This window comes from Anarrhichthys ocellatus, unplaced genomic scaffold, assembly GCF_004355925.1.
Source record: "Anarrhichthys ocellatus isolate YVR2014 unplaced genomic scaffold, GSC_Weel_1.0 scaffold165, whole genome shotgun sequence".
Classification (NCBI taxonomy): Eukaryota; Metazoa; Chordata; class Actinopteri; order Perciformes; family Anarhichadidae; genus Anarrhichthys; species Anarrhichthys ocellatus.
This window is the reverse complement of record NW_022280195.1, coordinates 194,960-218,575: the sequence shown is the minus strand read 5'-3', so window position 1 is coordinate 218,575 and position 23,616 is coordinate 194,960. Positions and strand designations below refer to the sequence as shown.

At 44.5% G+C, this 23,616-nt stretch overlaps 1 protein-coding gene across 2 annotated transcripts; it reads left to right on the top strand.

Annotated features, from left to right (window-relative positions):
- Positions 1-529: 529 nt before the first annotated feature.
- On the top strand, positions 530-22,647 carry LOC116400374 (echinoderm microtubule-associated protein-like 6). Of its 2 annotated transcripts, XM_031878173.1 has the most exons (42): positions 530-1,317; positions 2,722-2,881; positions 3,469-3,567; positions 4,414-4,482; positions 4,581-4,766; positions 4,873-5,008; positions 5,307-5,508; positions 5,966-6,103; positions 6,188-6,444; positions 6,593-6,802; positions 6,911-7,078; positions 9,777-9,883; positions 9,967-10,067; positions 10,254-10,440; positions 10,520-10,625; positions 11,347-11,440; positions 11,933-12,033; positions 12,123-12,325; positions 12,599-12,710; positions 12,969-13,096; positions 13,199-13,340; positions 13,560-13,712; positions 13,795-13,926; positions 14,532-14,620; positions 14,703-14,870; positions 14,948-15,149; positions 15,236-15,362; positions 15,468-15,546; positions 15,623-15,752; positions 15,838-15,936; positions 16,343-16,363; positions 19,029-19,202; positions 19,378-19,586; positions 19,669-19,826; positions 20,372-20,486; positions 20,573-20,761; positions 20,841-21,013; positions 21,111-21,273; positions 21,414-21,517; positions 21,667-21,820; positions 21,914-22,014; positions 22,566-22,647. In XM_031878173.1, exons 1-42 carry the CDS (start codon positions 1,121-1,123, stop codon positions 22,588-22,590), a joined length of 5,868 nt encoding a protein of 1,955 aa, XP_031734033.1. In that variant the 5' UTR covers positions 530-1,120; the 3' UTR covers positions 22,591-22,647. The 2 variants fall into 2 exon arrangements, with proteins under 2 accessions (XP_031734033.1, XP_031734034.1); XM_031878174.1 differs by lacking the exon at positions 16,343-16,363.
- The last annotated feature ends 969 nt before the right edge of the window (positions 22,648-23,616 follow it).

Below are 23,616 nucleotides of genomic sequence, written 5' to 3'. Positions count from 1 at the left end.
ATTATTGTCGAGCTGATGTTCAAGTTTTTATTACTAAAAAAACTTATTTTTAACCCAAAGCGCTGCCAGTGAGTGCTTTATTCTGAAAGTCCCAATAGGAAGTGTCGGTGTGTATCGTTCCGGTCTTGACTTCCGTCGGTGATCCCCCGGTTCTCCCGTTAATATCCCGACTTTCCGTCATCATATTTTGATGATTTTCCGGAGCTCCGTCTGAGCCGCGGAGCTGCTGCGGGTCTCAGCCGGGTTCAAGCGTCTCCTCCGGTCTAAAGGAGTCTCTCTTCCGGCCTCCAGGAGCAGCAGAGGTCGGTGTCGGATGCGGACCGACGGAGATAAACCGTAACACCGTTAATCTCCGGATCTTTAGCCACAAACAGCGAACCAGACGGCGGCGTTTCACACGGTTCGTTTAGTGGAACGAACGTTAAAATTAACGGTTGTTTTTACCGCGATAGGAGTTCGTGCTGACGGTGTTTACCGGACATTATATACATTATATATATATATATATATATATATATATATATATATATATGTATATGTATATGTATATGTATTATACACCGTTACCGTAATTTCTCCAGTAACCTTCAGACATCGTTCTGGTAATGTTCCAGAACACGTGTTCCTGTCGGTTCTGGTCTCATTTAAAGAACCCTTTAATATTATTCATTCATCCACAAACATGAGCAACTATTTATTTTATTATTCTTGTCGTTAGTTTTTCATTTTTAGGTTAGAAATGTTCCTTTGATAACACCAGTGATTTTATAGATTTTATTTTTTCTTAAATATTTTTTTATGTTAAAACATCCTGAGAACGTTTCTCTTAATTCATTCAATCACAAGTTAAAATATTAAAATCAGAATCCTAAAGTGGAGCGATGAGTCGCTTTAAACTGTGACATCATCTGTCTGTCTACGACATCATCGTTATGACGTCATCAATGTACATTTAAACCTCAGTTTATTATTTTAGCTGGAAAACGATCAAATCTTCTTTTTTTGACGATGGAGCGTTCATGAGACGTTGCTAACATGAGTTAGCGGCGGCGAGGCTGCAGCTTGGCATTATGGGAAGTGTAGTTTGAACCCGGTGGATCTTTAAACGTGGACTTTTCAGATGTCGGATAAGACGGCTCCGCGCTGCCAGCTGAGGCTGGAGTGGATCCACGGCTACAGAGGACACCAGTGTCGTAACAACCTGTACTACACCGCCGGGAAGGAGGTGCTGTACTTCGTGGCCGGAGTGGGCGTGGTCTACAACACCCGGGAACACACCCAGAAGTTCTACCTGGGACACAACGATGACATCATCAGGTGAGGGGGAAATACGTTTCTAATGAAGATGTGGAGGTTGTGGTTTTAGTCCTATCCATTCATTTATATATCTAACAGTGATTAGTCCTATCCATTCATCTATATATCCAACAGTGATTAGTCCTATCCATTCATCTATATATCTAACAGTGATTAGTCCTATCCATTCATCTATATATCTAACAGTGATTAGTCCTATCCATTCATTTATATATCTATCAGTGATTAGTCCTATCCATTCATTTATATATCTATCAGTGATTAGTCCTATCCATTCATTTATATATCTATCAGTGATTAGTCCTATCCATTCATTTATATATCCATCAGTGATTAGTCCTATCCATTCATTTATATATCCATCAGTGATTAGTCCTATCCATTCATTTATATATCTATCAGTGATTAGACCTATCCATTCATTTATATATCCATCAGTGATTAGTCCTATCCATTCATCTATATCTATCTATATGTTATATATGTGATGTATTCTTAATAAAAATTGTAGTGGTAGTCTTCCCTCCATCCGATAGTCCACATTACCACGACTGTTACAGTCACATAAATCACTTAAGACATCTTACAAAGTCTCATATGGCTCTTACAATAATAATAATTTTATTATCTCTGATGTCATGGCTGGATTTTGAGACGATGGACATAGACGTTATAGTTGTTTAGGCTCTTATTGTTGTTGTGAGACTTATTACACATCTCCATGTGGTTTTATGTCTCTTTGTAGTTGCTTTGTGTCTCTTTGTAGTTGCTTTGTCTCTTTGTGTCTCTTTGTAATCACTTTGTGTCTCTTTGTAGTCACGTTGTGTCTCTTTGTAGTCACGTTGTGTCTTTGTGTCTCTTTGTAGTCACTTTTTGTCTCTTTGTAGTCGCTTTGTGTCTCTTTGCGTCTCTTTGTAGTCATTTTGTGTCTCTTTGTAGTCATTTTGTGTCTTTTTGTAATCACTTTGTATTTGCGTAGTGTAACTTTGTGTGTCTTTGTAGTCACTTTGTGTCTCTTTGTAGTCACTTTGTCTTTTTTCTCTCTCTTTGTAGTCACTTTGTATTTGCTTAGTGTCACTTTTCGTCTCTTTGTAGTTGTTTCATGTTCCTTTGTGGTCATTTTGAGTCTCGTCCTGGTTGGTAGGTAGCTCTTCAATTGACATTTAGTAGGTGAAGGCCCAAGGGCCCCTGATACTTTAGGCCCCTGGGCCTCTGTCTGTTAGGCAGGTTTGTAGACTTTGTTGTAAAGAGACAAGAAACCTTGTCCTCCTTGTTTACCAGGAAAGTTGCTCTTTTCTGTTGGTAAGCATATTTTTGTGGGTGGAGGGAAGATGTCGGCAGAACGTTGTCTCACTCTCTCTGTCTGTCTGTCTTTCTGTCCTTGCCTGTCTGTCTCTCTCTCAGTCTAGCGATCCATCCAGATAAGGTCCAGGTGGCGACGGGTCAGGTGGGTAAAGACCCGTTCATCTGTATCTGGGACACCTACTCCATGCAGACCGTGTCTATCCTGAGGGACGTCCACACACACGGAGTCGCCTGTTTGACCTTCGACTCTGACGGACAGGTCAGACCACGCCCCCCCCCCCCCCCCCCCCCCCCCCTCACGATGACATCACTGACCACGTTGACATGCACCAAATATTCTGGTTTTTGGCCTTTTTCCGAAAAAAGACAACATTCCTAATGATCTGTTAGACTAATATTCCTGTTTACATGCAGCCATTTATATTGTGATTAACGTAAAACAACCTAATCTTCCTCATCTTCATCCCCAGTGAATCCTTCTGTGTTTGACAGGTCGATGTCCTAACACGTCGTTCATCACGTCTAAATATGTTAAAGTGGAACATCAGGAGCTAAAATCATTTTATTTAAAGTGTTCCAGAGGTGGAGGACTTGTTGGACCGTGTGAACTCAGCCTCCCTTTTTCATTCCTTCACACCTTCTCTAAAAGAGATTATATATTAAATCCTCAATAGATTATTTGATGTATTGGGAACAATTGAGGACCCAGGATTTTGTCTTGAGGAACTCCAATATATATATAACAACACTATATTCTCATTTAGTGTGGTGTGCAGAGCTACATGTTGTAAAACCAAATGCCTCGTACTCAACTCTGATGTGTTTGTTTCTTGTTTCTGTTTTTAGCGGATCGTGTCTGTTGGTCTGGACGCTAAGAACACGTTGTGTGTCTGGGATTGGAGGAGAGGACGAGTCCTCGCCATGGCAACCGGACACTCGGACCGAGTATGACTCTTTCATTCGTTCACACGGATTCTATTTGCAGCTGCTTGTAGCTGAAACACAACAAACACACACACACACCTGGAATAGTCTTTCTTTTTCCCCCTATGTCAACTCTGGTAACTATTAACTCTGGTACCTCTGGCAACTAGTAACTCTGGTAACTATTAACTCTGGTACCTCTGGCAACAAGTAACACTAGTAACTCTGGTACCTCTGGTAACACTATTAACTAGTAACTCTGGTACCTCTGGCAACTAGTAACACTAGTAACTAGTAACTCTGGTACCTCTGGTAACACTATTAACTAGTAACTCTAGTAACTGGTAACTATTAACTCTGGTACCTCTGGTAAATATAACTCTGGTAACTAGTAACTATTAACTCTGGTAACTATTAACTCTGGTAACTATTAACTCTGGTAACTAGTAACTGGTAACTATTAACTCTGGTAACTCTGGCAACTAGTAACTCTGGTAACTCTGGTACCTCTGGTAACACTATTAACTAGTAACTCTGGTAACTATTAACTCTGGTACCTCTGGTAAATATAACTCTGGTAACTAGTAACTCTAGTAACTCCGGTAACTATTAACCCTGGTACCTCTGGTAACTAGAAAATCTGGTACCTCTGGTAACTAGTAACTCTGGTAACTAGTAACAATAGTAAAACTAGTAACTCTGGTAACACTAGTAACTCTGGTAACTATAACTGGTAACACTGGTAACTCTAGAAACTATTTACTCTATAAACTCTATAAACTATATTAACTCTATTCACTCTAGTAATTCTAGAAACTATAGTTTTGAAAGGCGCTATATAAATGAAGTTTACTTTCATTCCTGCAGATCTTTGATGTGGCCTGGGATCCATTTCAGTCTAGCCGTCTGGTGAGCTGTGGAGTCAAACACATTAAGGTGAGACAGAGACTCAGTTTGCCGCATAATTTTGAATCAATTTAATAATTTAGCACTTGATGAATTGTTTGGTTTTTAACAAGGTCGTTTGTTTTTAGTTCTGGACTCTGTGTGGGAACGCTCTGACTCCAAAGAGAGGCATCTTTGGGAAGGCGGGTGACCTGCAGACCATCCTGTGTGTTTCTGCAGCCAAAGAGGAGCTGACGTACTCCGGAGCTCTGAACGGAGACGTCTACGTGTGGAGAGGGATCAGTCTGATCCGGACCGTACAGGCTGCACACGGGGTGAATACGTGGTTGACTGGCCATGTTTTGAATTTCCTGATGGACGGTTGAGAAGCAGCAAAGGACTGATGGGAAATGTATTGTTTCTATGTAATGTGTTGTTCAGGCGGGGATCTTCAGCATGCACTCTTGTGAGGAAGGATTTGCCACGGGAGGACGAGATGGCTGCATCCGACTGTGGGACGTCGACTTCAAACCCATCACCAAGATTGACCTGAGAGAGGCCGAGCAGGGATACAAAGGTCTGACTTACACGTCTGTTACAAAGTCCTTTCAATGTATCTTATAATTGAATAATTGATCAGACAGCAGCAAAGTGGATCCCGCCCGATCAACGTGAAAGTCTGTCGCCGACTTATTATGTAATGAAGTTACACCATTGGTCTGTCGAGTGTGGGAGTTCCCCTATTGGCTGTTCCTCTTTAAAAATGAATTGGCACGTACAGTCCTCGATCCAGTGTATTCACACGATGGCCATTTTGCTCTCGGTCAGTGTCAGGTGTGTTTCCTGTTTCAGGTCAGGTGTGCTCCTTATTTCAGGTTTGTCGATCCGCAGCGTTTGCTGGAAGGCCGACAGGATCCTGGCGGGGACACAGGACAGCGAGATCTTCGAAGTCATGGTGCGAGAGCGCGACAAACCGGTTCTGCTGATGCAGGGTCACAGCGAGGGCGAGCTGTGGGCGCTGGACCTGCACCCTAAACAACCGGTCGCCGTCACGGGGAGCGACGACCGCTCTGTCAGGTTGGTCTGAACCCACCAATGCCGGCTTATCCCTGTCTAGACTGGAAACTGACTTGGGACTTACTTGTCTAGACTGGGAACTGACTTGGGACTTACTTGTCTAGACTGGGAACTGACTTGGGTCTTACTTGTCTAGACTGGGACTTGACTTGGGACTTACCTGTCTAGACTGGGACTTGACTTGGGACTTACCTGTCTAGACTGGGACTTGACTTGGGACTTACCTGTCTAGACTGGGACCTGACTTGGGACTTACCTGTCTAGACTGGGACCTGACTTGGGGACTTGCCTGTCTAGACTGGGACCTGACTTGGGACTTGCCTGTCTAGACTGGGACCTGACTTGGGACTTGCCTGTCTAGACGACCGCTCTGTCAGGTTGGTCTGAACCCACCAATGCCGGTTTATCCCCTGAGTTCACCTCTCACCTGTCTGTCTCTCCCCTGTCTGTCTCTCAGGCTGTGGAGTCTTCCTGACCACACTCTGCTGGCTCGCTGTAACATGGAGGAATCTGTCCGCAGTGTTTCCTTCAACAATGATGGCTCACAACTTGCTCTGGGCATGAAGGACGGATCGTTCACCGTGCTGCGTGTCAGGTGACCTCACTTGTTTAAAACCTCAGGTTAAGGTTATTTTAATTTGCTAAGGAACTTGAGGTAACAAGCTTTTTTTTTCTTCAGGGACATGACAGAGGTCGTGCACATCAAGGACAGGAAGGAAGTAATACATGAGCTGAAGTTTTCACCCGACGGTTCCTTCCTGGCAGTGGGATCAAACGACGGGATGGTGGACGTGTACGCCGTCGCTCAGCGTTACAAGAAGATGGGCGAATGCAGCCACTCGGCCTCCTTCATCACCCACCTGGATTGGTCGGTCGATAGCCGCTTCCTGCAGACTAACGACGGCGCCGGAGAGCGGCTCTTCTACAGGATGCCAGGTACCTTCAGACTCTGAGGCTCCGACACACGGAAACTCAAAGTGTTTACTTATTCAGTAAACTTTGTTTACTTTGGGACTTACCTGTCCAGACCTTTTGTTATCTCTCCGATACCCTTGACCTTTTGGCACCCTCCTGTCTCCTTCAGCGGGTAAACTGGTTCCTAAAGAGGAGGCAAAGGGGATCCACTGGATGACTTGGACGGGCGTCATCGGTCCAGAAGTGAACGGCATCTGGCCCAAATACTCCAATGTCACAAACGTGAACTCTGTGGACGCCAACTACAGCAGCGCCGTGCTGGTGACCGGAGATGACCTGGGCCTTCTCAAGCTCTTCAGATTCCCCTGCCTCAAGAAAGGCGGGTGTTTTTCCACGAACCTAGACACCTTTTTTACCCATTTTTAACTTATATATTTTTTATTTCAGTCAGATCAGGGTATGAATTCAGTTCTTCTTCCTCAAACAGGTGCCAAATTTAAGAAGTACATCGGTCACTCCGCCCACGTGACGAACGTTCGTTGGTCCAACGACCTGCAGTGGGTCGTCAGCACCGGCGGAGCCGACCACGCTGTCTTCCAGTGGAGGTTCCTGCCTGAGGGCGTCATGAACGGCGTCCTGGAGCCCCTCCTCCAAGGTAACACATTAGGTTAACCCACCTAGGACCAGAAGTTACCTGGAGTCCCTAAAATCAGATGTGTTTACTTCCTTTTGGCTCCATTTGTTATCCCTAAATCACTATCTGTGACAGTATCGTTTGTTATCCTTACTAACTTAGTAACCCTTAACCATCTGCAAATTCTTATTTATGACTCTCTTAAATCGCCATTGTTATCCCAGAACTGCTATCTGTAAATAATAAGAAAATTAGTTATCCCTAGAATTTTATGATCTGTAAACACAAACAAAATAGTAAAAATTAGTTCCCATTTGTTATGACATCTGTAAAACCTCATCCAACATCTGTATTCTATGAACTCTTCATTCGTTATACCTAAACTTCTATTACCAACCGCTATCTATGCACAATTTGTGTACTTATTTGTCCTCCCTAGATTACCATATAGCCCCAAAATCCCCACCAACACAAAATTATCATTATCCTTGATTACAAATCGTTACATTACCATAACTCCACAACAGCGGCGGGTCGTGCATGTTATACCTGGGCATTCAGTGCTGTCCTACTACAGTTGAATTACCTCCTAATAACCTCATTATGATGCCACAGCTACCGTTATTATTTTTTTCATGTAAAAACCTCACGAAAACACTGCAAGATTTGACAAGTGAAATAAAATGTTACATGAAGCTCAACATGTACAAAACACTAACTGCAGAGTGCAGATACATGAATACATGACGGGATGCTGCGTCATTAACGGACAATGCATATAGACAAAATCAATGTAATTAACACAATGACAAGAACAAACTCACAAGAACCAGTCACATATATTTATATGAAAGCATGACATTACTTACATTCTGTACTGCCTGGGGAAGCTCCAGCTTCAAGATTACTTTACAACAGATAGATTTCTGCATAAAACGTAACCCTGAATAACCCGCGTTAGAATGCTATGTATCTCCGTTATGTGCTACTTTATGTGAAGCAGTGGGATGACAGGTTAAACTTTATGAAGTCCTTTCACTATGGGATAAGATATGCCGAATCATTTAATGGGGCTTATCTCGTTACCATAGTTATTGTATACAATACCGGTGGATCTACCATACGCAAATAGCAACCTGGTTGTGATCACTTACTTGTTATGTCTTTTAGTCTGAAGTCTCCGAGTCACTCTTTGCAGGGACGTCAGTGAGTAGGGCCACCCGGAGCGTTCTGCGCCTTGTTATGCCGTGGACCAAGCACTTAAAAGTGCTTTTTAAAACAGGACTCCCCTCTTATGTGGATTTCCAACCTCGTATTACAGAGGTTGTTGGTTTTATTTTATGAAAGTAAGATACAGGTTATGGCACAACGATTAATACAGTTTAAAGCAGAATCGTTTTGTGTGAAATACAATGGAAATAAATGGATAGTTTAGACTCCTACCGGAGGGAAAATACCTCTAGAGTCGTGTTAGAATACCTAGCAAAGGAACCCTTCACGGTATTGTGTTGAAATGTAAGATACTTCCTACCAAAGGAACCCTTCAGAGAAGTGTATAGAGGGGTGAAACACACTGCAATAGGAAACCCTATTGCAGTGTGGAGTCCAAAGCTTATGCAAGAGAGCAAAAGTTGAATTGAAAACAGAGCGAAATGTCACTGCTTATATCCTGTTCTCCGCTGAAAGCGGATGTAGGAGGCGCCTGCCTCTAGCGCGTGGCCGCGGGAGTGGGGACGCGCTCTGCTGAGTATGAGAGTAGCAAAGGTGGGGGCTGACTGTGTTTGGGTTGTCAGTGTTTTCATATCCTGACCGGCGCAGCTGTCAACACTTTCAATTTGAACTCTTACTCCTCCAACTAAGCTCTGCTGGCTACCTTAAATTTCACATTAGTCACGTGCTCGCCCACTGACCAATCACGGCGCACGTTTATGCAGACGTACTTAGGAGGCTACCTCGGTAGCAGTGGCACGTCAAAGAATACGCCCAACATGTCAAACTAAAGATCTGATTGGTTGAACACTATGACAATCAACAATATCGTCCCCATTCACTTAAAGTGCACATGGATGCACTTGTGAGTCTGCAGGCCTCTGGCGTCTCTTCTTACCTAGAGACACAGAGGTGAAATCTGATTGGATAAAAGCTCTACTTAAAACAAGCTGCACTGGAAGCAGAGCAACTGAGGAACACAGTAGCTGTGCAATGAGAACATAAGATAATGGGAAACATATGATAATACATGTAGTGTATTTATGAAACATTATTAAATTATAAAATAGCTATAACTTTGTGATTCTGTTTAGGCCAGCAGAGAAGGCTTAGCTGGCCCTGACGGCCCACCACTGATGCACAACCATTGTTGTCTTTAAATTATAAGTCGTCCATTTGGGGGGTGCGGGGGGGGGGGGGGGGGTTATATATTCATAATGTTCAATTTAACATTTGTTAACCCTAAATCCCCACCCTTACAATTGTGTGTCATATTCAGTAAACACTGACTCACCATTTGTTAGTAGTATTATTGCATCTGTAGACCTTATGTATAACATACGTATGCTCTTAAACACCAGTTGTTTTTCCTACATTGCTATTGGTTATCCCTTAAAAGCTAATTTGAAACTGCACACAGAAACAGAGATACATCTTCGCGGTTTACTGAAAAACTGAAATTTTAATTAGCGTGTAATTAATGAGGTATTTTCCCGGTTGGTGTGTTCAGAGGGTTACGCCGACTCCAACAGCGGAGAGTCGGACTCTGACGTGTCGGACATCCCGGAGCTCGACTCAGACATCGAACAGGAAGCTCAGACCAGCTACGAACGTCAGGTGACCCAAAAACAAACCAGTAACAATTTGCAAACAACCGGTCTGTCTGTCTGTCGGTCTGACTCACCTGTGTCTGTCTGCAGGTCTATAAGGAGGACCTGCCTCAGCTGAGGAACAAGCTGATTGGTTCCCTGAAGCGTCAGAAAGCTCCGGAGGAGGGGCTTCGTCTGCAGTTTGTTCACGGGTAAAAAAACAGCCTGTTGTGGTCTTTATTGTGCCGGTGCCGTTTCCTGCAGGTATCGGAGGTTTGACTGTCGTAACAACCTGTTGGGGTCTTTATTTAGGCGGTGCCGTTTCCTGCAGGTATCGGGGCTTTGGCTGCCGTAACAACCTGTCGGGGTCTTTATTTTGGCGGTACTGTTTCCTGCAGGTATCGGGGCTTTGACTGTCGTAACAACCTGTTCTATAGTCAGTCGGGGGAGGTGGTCTACCACGTGGCCGCTGTCGCCGTCGTTTACAATCGGCTTCAGCACAGTCAGAGATTTTACCTCGGCCACGACGACGACATCCTCAGCCTCACCGTCCACCCGCTCAAAGACTACGTGGCCTCCGCACAGGTACGCCCCCACCAATCAGAGCTCAGCATGTTTCCGTCAGACTGACAGAGTGTTTCTGATTGGCTGTCTGTGGGTTCAGGTGGGCAGAGACCCGGCTGTCCACGTCTGGGACATCCAGACTCTGAAGTGTCTGTCTCTGCTAAAGGGACACCACAGCAGAGGGGTGTGTGCCCTGGAGTTCACAGGTACACTCACTGCACTGTGGACCATTTGGTATCCCTGAATCACCACATGCGATACATAAATCACCTGTATATCTTTAATCATTTGTTTCCCCCGAAATCATCCTTTGTTATCCGTGAATCATCACATATAAACCCTTTTATAAACTTTCAATTATATTATCCCTAAATCACAATCTGTAAACCGTAAATAATCACCTCCACTCTCTGCAAACACTAAAGTACTATTAGTTGTCCCTGAAGTACCACTTGTAAACCATAAACTATGACCTATAAACTGTAATATACCTTTTCTAAACGCTACCATTTGTAATCCCTAAATCAACAAGTGTTTGTATAGAACCAAGTCACTGTAAGTTACATTTTTGTATCAGGTTTTGTTAATGCAGCTTCTAATGTCTCCATGTCTGTCTCTTGTAACTTTTTTTTGTGTCTTCTTGTCACTTTATCTATCTTCTACCTTTGTCAATTGCATCTTGTCTCTCTTGCATCTTATCTGTCTGTCTCTTGTAACATGCCTCCATTTCTCTTGTATCTTTTCTTTCTGTCTCTTGTCTATTTGTATCTTGTATATTGTCTCTTTCTCACTTGCATCTTGTGTCTCTCTGTCTCTTCTACCTCTGTGTCTCTGTATCTCTGTCTCTTGAACCTCTGTGTCTCTGTATATCTTGTATCTCTGTCTCTTGTATCTCTGTACATCTGTGTCTCTGTCTTTGTGTCTCAGCGGACGGGAAGAGTTTGGTCTCGGTTGGAATTGATGAATTTCACTCCATCGTCATCTGGGACTGGAAGAAAGGAGAGAGACTGGCCAAGGCCAGGTACACCTGCACACCTGCACACCTGACAACTACCTGTCTGCTTCACCTACAGATGTCATGTGGAGAGAGACCTGAACAAAACCTGAACCATTTATTTAGATACAACTGATATTCTGTTTGTTTGTTTGTTTGGACTCAAACCAACAGTGAATGTTTCTACTAACAAGTATCCTGATAGAGCTTCATTCAAACTCATCAATGAGCCTCACTGGTGTTCCTTCATCACCATCATCATCGTCACACTGTAGTTTATTCTGACAATCACACATACAGATACTCACCAGAACCAAATGTGGATTCATCCGCCGCTGAAAATAGTCCCAAAAAAACACTATTTGCTCCTGTTGGTTTGATAAGAACTACAGTGAATTACTGATTCTAAAGATTTAAGTCTTCAGTAGGAACCAAAGAGCCACAGACAGGAAGTGAGACCAACATGTAATAAAATCTAGAATAACAGCAACACTTTAACCTTCTGCTCTGTCTCTTCAGGGGTCATAAAGACAAAACCTTCGTGGTGAAGAGTAACCCGTTCAGGATGGACAAACTGGTGACTGTCGGCATGAAACACATCAAGTTCTGGCAACATTCAGGTAATCTTCCTGTTCGTCTCTTACCTTTCACAATAAAAGCCCCGGACATGTCCACTGTGTAACGGATTACATGTGTTCAAACCTTTTAGGTGGCGGTCTGACGTTCAAACGGGGGATTTTCGGGAACCTGGGGAAGCAGGAGACGATGATGTCTGCGTGTTATGGTCGATCGGAGGACCTGGTCTTCTCTGGAGCCACCAACGGAGATGTTTACATCTGGAGAGACACCACGCTCATCAAGACCATCAAAGCCCACGACGGCCCCGTGTTCGCCATGTGCTCCCTGGACAAGGTAACACCTGGGTCACCTGGGACAACTGGGACACTTGGGTCACATGGGACAAGTCGTAAAATGACACAAAGTTGTATTATGAGGAAAATTTTAATTTAATGAGAAGAAGATTACAATGTAATATTATTATTAGTTAGATTACATTGACACAAAAAGTGGCTCATTGTAATCGTAGAAATTATTTGCCAGTAGAATTTTTAAATTTTTTTGAAACATTAAGATAAAATATGATTATTGATCGGTGATGTTTCCCGTGTTGCGTTCACTGTCCAGGGTTTTGTGACGGGGGGGAAGGACGGCGTGGTGGAGCTCTGGGACGATATGTTCGAGAGGTGTTTGAAGACGTACGCCATCAAGAGAGCCGCTCTGTCTCCGTCCTCTAAAGGTATCACTGTCTTTTCTTTTTCATGATGCTTTTATAACTCATGAGACTCCTGGGACACCGGGGTCACCCGGGACACCTGGGTCACCCTGGAACACCCGGGACACCTGGTTCACCCGGGACACCTGGGACACCCGGGACACCTGGGACACCGGGGTCACCCTGGAACACCGGGTTCACCTGGGACACACGGTTCACCTGGGTCACCCGGGACACCGGGGTCACTAATGGTCTGGTTTGTGTTGGGTGGTCGTGGATCAGGTCTGCTGCTGGAGGACAACCCGTCCATCAGAGCCATCACTCTGGGTCACGGTCACATCCTGCTGGGAACCAAGAACGGAGAAATCCTCGAGATTGACAAGAGCGGACCGATGACGCTGCTGGTTCAGGTCAGACGGGTTCTATTAACCTGATCTCCTTATCACCTGATCACCTGACCAAATGTTGTCTGTGAGGCGTTTACTGACTGCAGGTGTTCATGTTGTGTTCAGGGTCACATGGAGGGGGAGGTGTGGGGTTTGGCAGCTCACCCTCTACTTCCTGTCTGCGCCACCGTCAGCGACGACAAAACTCTGAGGATCTGGGAGCTGTCGGCCAATCACCGCATGGTCGCTGTCCGCAAACTCAAGAAAGGTGAGAATATAAACCTGTTTAACACGTGTTTTACACAGGTAACACACGCAGGTAACAAGCACAGGTAACACACGCAGGTAACATACAGGTAACACACACAGTTTTACACAGTGTTACCTGTGCTTGTTACCTTTGTGTTACCTGTGTGTTTTACTTGTGCTTGTTAGCATGTGTGTGTGTGTGTGTGTGTGTGTTTTACCTGTGCTTGTTACCTATCAGGTGGGCGGTGCTGTGCCTTCTCTCCTGACGGTAAAGCTCTGGCCGTCGGTCTGAACGACGGCAGCTTCCTGGTGGTGAACGCCGACACGCTGGAGGACATGGTGACCTTCCACCACCGCAGGGAGCTCATCTCAGACGTCCGCTTCTCCCAAGGTACCTGAACTCAGCACAGAGGTGAGGATGAAGGTGATTGGTCCGTCTGTGATGAGGTCACATGAGCTCTGTGTGTTTTTAGATGCAGGGAAGTACCTGGCTGTGGCCTCCCACGACTCCTTTGTGGACATCTACAACGTCCTGACCAGCAAGAGAGTCGGCATCTGTAAAGGAGCCGGCAGCTTTATCACACACATCGACTGGGACTCTCGAGGTGAACGCACTCAAAGATTAGCTGTTGAGGATAAATACACTTTTACATAGAAGAGACATAAAAACATACAACGGCGTATTAGATACAGAGCTGGAGGAGGGAGGCAATATTCAGAGACTCTCGGATGTCAAGAAATGACACGGCTTCACTTTGGATGGATCAACGTCTTCACACCACCGACGCCGCCGGTAAACAGGAAACACCACAAACTCACACGTTAGTGAGGAAGAGCATCATGAAGGATCATCATCTGTCCACTGTGTTTAGTTCCTGATGAAGAGTCTCCTCGTCCTCATCAGGCGGTTGTTTTGATGATAAAATAGAGCTTCTGGGTTAAAATCACCAGTTTATGATGTTTACAATAACAACATTTATATCATTTGATCAGGTCGTCCACATCAAACATGGCGTCATGAGGTTGATTTAACCTTGAGTTATTTTTCTCATAAATTTAAGACTTCTATCTTGAAGGTTCTAAGCCTTTATTATTTAATATTACCCTCCTCCGGCTCCGTCATTTCTTTTTCTGTTTTTAACTTCAATGGTCCTGATGAAACATTTTGTCTCAGTCCTGTGATGCTTCATGGATGTTTGTCCTTCCTCAGGTAAACTGCTGCAGGTGAACACCGGAGCCAAACAGCAGCTGTTCTTTGAGGCTCCACGAGGACGCCAACAGAACATCAGTGTGGTGGAGGTCAGTCTGTGTGGTGATTCACATCAGGGTTGTTTATATATAATATAATAGATACACATTTGTATATTTGTGTGCTTTCCAGTTTGAGAAGCTGGACTGGGCAAGCTGGACGTCCGTTCTGGGTCCGACCTGTGAGGGAATATGGCCGACGCTCAGTTTCGTTAACGCCGCTTCGCTCACCAGAGATCGCAAACTGCTCGCTACCGGAGACGACTTCGGCTTCCTCAAACTGTTCAGCTTCCCATCCAGAGTGAGAACCATCTGATGATGCTTCTTTTATCGTGACTTCTTCTCTTTCTGACTTTTCCTCTGCTCTGACCCTCTCAGGGCCAGTTTGCCAGGTTTAAGAAGTACGTGGGTCACAGCACCAACGTGACCAACGTCCGCTGGTCCAACGACGATTCCGTGCTGCTGTCGGTGGGCGGAGCCGACACGGCGCTGATGATCTGGACCAGAGAGCTAGCCGGTCACAAAGAGAGCAAAGCTGTGGACAGCGAGGAGTCAGACGACGACACGGAGGAGGATGGAGGTAACGAGTAACGAGTCCACGGAGACTTTTATTCTGAAAATCTCCCCTCAGTGATCTCAGCCGTGGACTCGTCGTTGTGTTTTCAGGGTACGACAGCGATGTGGCTCGAGAGAAGGTGGTGGACTACGTCACCAAGATCTACTCTGCCAGCATCAGGAACATGTCAGGAACCAGACCTCACCTGCAGCTCAAAGAGCTACCTGTGGAGGAGAGGTGATCAGATGATGACACACACACACACACACACACACACACACACACACACACACACACAGTGCTTCACTATCTGAACTGGTTCTGAACCTGTCTCCTCTTCAGGCCTCCTGTGAGTCGAGCTGCTCCGCTGCCCGACAAACTCCTGAAGAACAATGTGATGAAGAAGAAGAAGGTGGTGGAGGTCAGTCCGAACCCCGTTTACACTGTCCACTGACATGTGACTTCACTTCAAACAGCTGATCGTATCTCATTTTCAGGAGCTGGTGTTGGAGCACGTCTTCGGCTACAGAGGCTTCGACTGTCGCAACAACCTGCATTACCTCAACGACGGCGCTGAGATCATCTTCCACACCGCTGCTGCCGTGGTCGTCCAGAACCTGTCGGCCGGTCAGTTCAGCCCTCAGACCGGGCCTCTAATGGTAAATGTTGTTGTTGATGATGACATCACACCACCTGCTTCCTGTCCTGACAGGAACCCATAGTTTCTATCTGGAACACACTGACGACATCCTCTGTCTGACCGTCAATCAACACCCAAAGTACCAAAACGTCATCGCTACGGGACAGATTGGTGAGCAAGCAAAGCAACCACAAATAGACTCAAAACAACCACAAATAGACTCAAAACAACCACATAGACTCAAAACAACCACAAATAGACTCAAAACAACCACATAGACACAGAATAACCACAGACACAAAACAACCATATAGACTCAAAACAACCACAAATAGACTCAAAACAACCACATAGAGATGATATTTTAGTTGTCTCGTCTGCTCCTGTTTTGAATTCTCTCTAGTTTAAGAATGGACCACTATTTACAGAGTAGAGATACAAGCAGAGCTCACACTTTGTGCTTATACAGATAGACAGCCATGTTGTTCTCATGCATGATCGGACTGCTTTTTTGGCCATTTGCACTTCTTTTCTTTTCCACTGCTTCCTCATTGTCACCGCCTCACCTCATCACCAGGTGACATGGCTGACCTGCCAGGTAAGTGTGCTGTTACTCAGCATCACTCATCATCCACACACTTTCTGTTGACATCCATGTGGAGAACTCGGTGTTTAACGTGTTGGTGTCGTGCGCTGTCGGTGTGTAGAGGTGGAAGTGTCTGGTGAGTATCAGCAGTCAGGATCCCGTTCAGGTCTGGTTCATCTGTTTGTAGCGCCCCCCCCCCCCCCCCCCGAGTCTGTCAGAGACCAGGTCCACACTAATGTGGATTCAGATGAAAACAAAGCTTCTTTGTGAAATCCATTCACACTAAACCAAAGAAAACTGAACTTTTGAAAGACTTCCTGTCTCCTTCAACTTCCCGTGAGCTCTGATCCTGGAGATTTCTTCTTCTGGACAAATCTTTTGTCTTTTATTGAGTCAGAAAATCAAATTTAAAAAAACACAGATGCATTGTAATGTATTTCCAACATTGAGTGTCACTATTTTGTTGTGTTGTTTCAACATTCTGACACAAATTATTATAGAATTAGTGTTTTTTTTTAGGTGAATAGGTGGAAATGATTTTACTGCACTGGACATTTTTTTTATAAACAAGACTTGAAGCTACTGAAACACTAGAAGTGCTTTGAGCCGACCAGCAGCTATTTACTATCTCAGCTGATGATGTTCAACAGAAACCACAGCGAGGGAAATGTGAAAGTTCATTCTTCAAACAAATTTTGGAAAATGGGTTGAAATAATGTTGTTGCACTAGCAATAAGGAAAACAAGACTGTAAAGCCTCTTTGATGCTGTCCTAAAGGGCTCAAAGGGGAAATTCACAGAATATTTCGCATGTCGCTCAGGATTTCATTTTGAATCTGAAAACATTAGTGTGGATGGTTAACCTTTTTGCAAACAGTGTTTTCAAATGTGTCCATTTTAGTGTGAGCATGGCAGTAGAGAGACTAAAGCCTTGCTTAGCGGCTCTTATTAGCATGCTAAGGTAGCCGCGTTATGGTTCTGTTACTGTATGTGGTGTCTGTACTGTCTGTGGCGAGACTGGGATTCAGTCTTATTAACTTCTACAGCCGTGATCACATGGGACCATGAACATCTACAGTAAATGTAGATGTTCATGGTCCCCAGAGGATGAATCCAATGATGTATTTATATAGTACAATTAAAAAATAAACACAAAATGAAATATAAAACTATATTGTGGTAACTGAGGGGACGAAAAAAGAATGTAGACTGTTCTGGAAAAAAGGTCTGATCACATTCAGAGGAGAACCTGAGGAATCAAATGGATGTCGAAGAGGAATTACAGAGATTTGGAGATTGGAAAAAAAAGCTAAAGCCATTTCAGGTGAAACACCAGAGGCCCTAAACTGGAGCCTTGGGGTGTCCCACCAGAGATTAACAGAAGAGTCACAGCTGATATGGATCCATCTGTCAAAGCTCCAAACATCCAAAGTAATTTTTAGTAGTCTGCTGCTGCAACTTTACTACCTTTTGGTCTAGATTTGTTTTGTTTGCGCTGACTCAGCCGATCATTCCAAAAAACACAACTTGTCTCAATCTGCGCTGACTTAAAGGAACTCCTGTGTGATTGTGGCTGAAGGAGTTGATAGTGTTTGCTCTAAATGTTTGCTTACACGGTGAAAGTGAAAAAGAAGCAGTTTGTATTTTTCCCCAAACCCTGAATCCAAAACAGTCTCTTATACCAGATTTCCTCTGTTAAACCAGATAGATGTCCAGTTCCATACACCTTCTCCCTCAACTCCTGATACTTAGCCTGTTCTCCCTGATACTCTCCACTCCTCACTTCCTTTGGTTCCATTTCCTTACCTCCTCAGTCCATTGTTTCCTTTATTCTTTGGTGTTTTGCCTCCTTAATTTCATGGCTCTTTGATTCCTTTGTTCCCTGATTCCTTGGTCCATCAACTCCTTGATTCCATGATTCTCTGTGTCTCTGTTCCTTGGTTCCCTTACTACCCTAAGTCCTGGATTCCTTAGGTTCCCCAGGTTCCTGTCTGCACATAACCTTGTTTTCTTAAAGCCGTGCCTTGTGTGTTGTTTCCACAGTGCCTGGGAACCTCTAGTCCTTTGCTCCTTGATACTGTGGATCTTAGGTTCCTTGGTTCTACTGTTCTTTGAATCCTTGGTTCCACAGTTTCAAGGATCCACATCTAAGGAGATATATCATTTCCATGGTTCCTTAATACCACAGTTCTTGAGATCATTGGTTCCTTTATACTGTGGTTCCTCAGCTTCCTTACTATCTTAATTACTTAGGACTTTAAACTTAATGCTTGATAAAGTTATTTTAAAGCTAACGCCCCCGATAAAGCCAATTTAACCTTAACGCTTGATAAAGCTAACGCCCCTGATAATCTTGTTTCTCTTTATTAGATTAATAATTGATTAATCAAAGTAATAATTGACAGAATAGTTGACTATCAACATAGTTGTTAGTTTCAGCCCTAGTTAGGTCCTTTGGTTCTTTGACTCCTGGGCTACCATAGTACCTCAGGTCCCTGGTGCTACAGTTCCTTGGTCCATTGATACTGTGGTTCTTAGGTTCCTAAGTGCTATGGTTCCAGGGCTTCCTTACTGCTGGTCCACAGTTCCTTGGATCCTTAGACCATGGGTGTCTTTTTGCCTTAGTTTTGTGGCTCCTCAGCTCTTTTGGTTCCTACATTTGTCTTTTCCTCCATCAGGCCTCGCTCCATCCATCCACGTTTGGGATGCCATGACCAAGCAGACGTTGTCCATCCTCCGCTGTTCCCACGCTAAAGGTGTCGGCTACGTCAACTTCAGCGCCACAGGAAAGCTGCTGCTGTCGGTGGGAGTGGAGCCTGAACACACCATCACAGTGTGGAGGTGGCAGGAAGGTACAACGTCCTTTATTAGTTTTTAGGAGCAGCTGCGGTTCAGGAAGGTAGAATGGTCGTCCATTAAGATCCAAGAACATACTGAGCCCCAGTAAAGGGGAATGCTTTGAGTGGGTTATGATTATGCCATAGAGACGTATTGACTTGGAAAGTGACCTTTGACCTTCTCTGCCAGGCACCAAGGTGACTTGTAAAGGTGGCCACGCCGAGCGGATCTTCGTGGTGGAGTTCAGACCGGACTCTGACACCCAGTTTGTGTCAGTGGGAATCAAACACATCAAGTTCTGGACTCTGGTCGGAGGTTCGCTCGTTTACAAGAAAGGCGTGATCGGCTCCGTGGAGGACGGCCGCATGCAGACCATGCTGTCTGTCGCCTTCGGTGCTGTAAGATCAGAACCGTGGAGCTCTGACTCACCTTCTAAAATAAGATACATAAACCTGTGTTAAGTCTGTGTTTTGTCTCCAGGGCAACCTGACGTTCACCGGCGCGATAAACGGAGACGTTTACGTTTGGAGGGAGCACTTCCTGGTTCGAGTGGTGGCGAAGGCGCACAGCGGTCCAGTCTTCACCATGTACACCACCCTGAGGGACGGACTCATCGTCACCGGAGGGAAGGAAAGGCCGTGAGTACCCGAGAATCAACATGCTTTTATCCCAGCTACAGTTAGAAACTGTAATCCACCACACTGAAGGCTCTAGGTCACAATTAGTCTTTTTACATCCTGGTTCTTGTTGTTGTCACACCTGTATCATAACAATAACAGTGCCTCTGGTGGGTTCAGCAAAGGTCCGAGTTCCAGGTGACGGAGCGGACAAACTGTGGCTCTTGACTCCTGTGGCTCTTGACTCCTGTGATGGTTTAAAGATGATCAGAGAGAACTGTGGCAGGACTTATGGACATGAGGGCCAACTCTTGGTCTCAGATGAAAGACCGAGACAATTGGTTCTTTCCTGACTCCCATATTTGGTTCATGAAGCAGGAATAGGTTACACCCGGACCAAATCCTGAAGCCAAGACTTGGGGGTGCAGTTGGTTTTAGTTCATCTGGATCCACAATAGCTGAGGCAGCTGATGTTCCTGGCCCTTTGAATGTGATACATAGGGGAAGCAGTGCATTAAGAACAATTAAAAGAAAGCCATGATATGTCTGTTGGTTGCATATGACAGGACTAAAGAGGGCGGTGCTGTCAAGCTGTGGGATCAGGAGATGAAGCGCTGCAGAGCGTTTCAGCTGGAGACCGGCCAGCCAGTGGAGAACGTCCGATCTGTCTGCAGAGGGAAGGTACGAGGCTCATCAGATCACATTTAGAAAGTTCTGATCCAGCATAAACGCAAACCTTATGACTCTTTTTGTCCCTGATGGTCCAGGGTAAAATCCTGGTGGGCACCAAAGATGGCGAGATCATAGAGGTTGGAGAAAAGAACGCCGCCTCCAACACCATGATCAACGGACACACTCAGGGAGGCATCTGGGGTTTGGCAACTCATCCTTTCAAAGACGTCTTCATCTCCGCCAGCGATGACGGCACCATCCGAATATGGGACCTGGCTGATAAGGTAGCGGGGCTGAAGACTGGGATTGAGGATGTGGGTTCAACCTTTTAACTACTCATTTGTTCTGTTTTCTGTGTGTTAGAAACTTCTGAACAAGGTGAGTTTGGGCCACCCTGCCAAGTGCACCTCCTACAGTCCCAACGGAGAGATGGTTTCCATCGGTATGGAGAACGGCGAGTTCATAGTCCTGCTGGTCAACTCCCTCACCGTCTGGGGCAAGAAGAGAGACCGCAGCATCGCCATCCAGGACATACGGTACAACTTCAGTCTTTAACAGATATCATGTCTTTAACACCTCTATGTTGAACCTTAATCAACTGCACATATTTTTGGGGGTCTTCTTGTGGTTCAGGTTCAGTCCAGACAACCGATTCTTGGCGGTGGGTTCAGTTGAGAGTGCTGTGGATTTCTACGACCTTTCTCTGGGACCATCTCTTAACAGGATTGGCTATTGTAAGGACATCCCTGGCTCCGTAATCCAGATCGACTTCTCGGCTGACAGCAAACATATCCAGGTTAAAAAAGACTAAAAAACCCAAGTTAACTGGTTTAGTTTAGTCAGGCGCAAATGTAGGTTTGGTGCTCCTTGTTATATGGTGCAGATGCTTAGATCAGTGAACTGACTAAAACGTGAAATCCTTCATTTCCACCCCAGGTGTCCACCAGCACCTACACTCGGCAGGTGCATGAAGTTCCCTCAGGAAAGATTGTCACAGAGCAGTCTGTATTTGAGAGGATCACCTGGGCTACCTGGACCAGGTGAGGCTGACGGGAGATAAAAAAGTCAATGGGTCTCAGATGCTCTAATATACTGTGAGATGTGATAAGTTTAGGGAACATGCTCTATGGTGTCATCCTGTTGGGTCTAAGGAACATACTGAAGAGCTTAGTTACTTTTGTTTTCTCAGCATCCTCGGTGACGAGGTTCTTGGAGTTTGGCCTCGTAACACAGAGAAGGCCGACGTTAACTGTGCTTGTGTTTCTCACGCCGGCCTCAACCTGGTGACCGGAGACGACTTCGGCCTCATCAAGCTCTTTGACTTCCCGTGCTCTGACAAATTTGTAAGTTTAGCGTCGGTAATGACGATGAAATCTCGTCTTTGGGTTCACTTCATCGACCTCTTCGTACTTAACCTTCTGGTCTTTACCTCACAGGCGAAACACAAGCGCTACTTCGGTCACTCCGCTCACATCACAAACGTTCGCTTCTCCTGCGACGATAAGTTCGTCATCAGCGCCGGTGGCAGCGACTGCAGGTGAGATTAAGTTCAGAGAAAACACCTGAATAGTGTCCAATCAGGACCACTCAGAAGAGCTCTTTGTGTGTATTATTTATTTATTACAAACACACAGTAAAGTAGAAGAAGAATAAACTGCTTCTAAGACACAAAAGAGGTTTTTACACTCACCGATGAAACATTCCTAAATTCTAAAAATCTAAAATAAAATTGTTTTTCTGGATGGAACCCTCAAATATAAACGTACGCAGTGGCCATGTTGGTGCACGTTAGTCCACGTCAGTGCAAGTTAGTTCACGTTAGTGCACTTAAGGGCACGTTAGTTCACTTTGGTGCACGTTAGTTCACTTTGGTGCACGTTGGTTCACGTTAGTTCATGTTAGTGCACGTTGGTTCACGTTAGTTCATGTTAGTGCACGTTGGTTCGCGTTAGTTAGCCTCGTTAGCTGCTAGCCGCTGGCTCGGCTGTCACCATGTTGAGAGCCATGCGGAGACAATCGCTGTGCTCTGGGATAAATCATGTAACATTTATTGTGAAATAAACATATTTCTCTGTTTCTTCCCTGCAGTTTATTTGTGTGGAAATGTCAGTGAGATCCTCCATCTTCCTCCTCCTGTGATGCTGCAGTCTGCTGACTCTTCAGCTCTTTTAACTTGAAAATCACAGGGGATCAAACCTGTGATGGTACTGTGTTATTGTGACATAGTTCTTCTTTATATTTCAGGTTCTCTGTGTTGTTAAATCATGTTTGTTTGTCAGAATGTGCCTTTTTAACTCTGACCAAACATTTGATAAAACTTTATATATAATCATGGTGCTATGAAACGTGATCATTTAGGGCTTTTTACAGATGTGTTGTTTTTTATGTTCTTCTGTCTGATGATGATGAAGATGTTCTATGTTCCTGCACTGAGTTCTTAAATGAAGTAGAACAAATAGAAGAAAGATGGATCTTAGTTTGATCCCAGTAAAAAAGAAAAAAAGTAATTCTACCTCAAAATACAATAAAGTGAAACTTTTTTTAAGGTATTCAAATTAGAATTCATTGAGCAGAACAGAGACGTGGGAACCTTTTCTGTCCACAAGGTGGCGCTGTGTTCTCTCTGAGAACCTTAGAAATATAACTTTAAAGAAACTGAACGCTGCTTTTCAACCTCTGAACGAGGATTTAAAGAGAAATACTACCCAGAATGCTTTGACTTATTTACCTTATCCTCAGTTCTGTGAGGAAGTGTTCTGTGAGGAAGTGTTCTGTGTGGAACTGTTCTGTGTGGAAGTGCTCTGTGAGGAAGTGTTCTATATGAAAACTGTTTTGTAGCTGAAGTTTACAGAACAATGTTTATTTTTGTAGAGCTTCGTTTAACTAAAGAATATAAATACTCATATTAAGAAGAAGTACATAGAAGTTAACCAGGCAAAAGGTTTGAGAACCACAGGTTCTCTAGAGAACCAACAGCCTCAGTCACAACAGAAACTGTATTTAAGAGTTTGATAAATTAGAGTTAAGAATCATTGAGTGTCGTCCTAATAAATTATAGCACAAAGATTAATGTTGGTACAGGTGACGGTACTTTATTAAAGAAACATGAGCTCACCTTTAGTACTTGTGGAGTTCCACA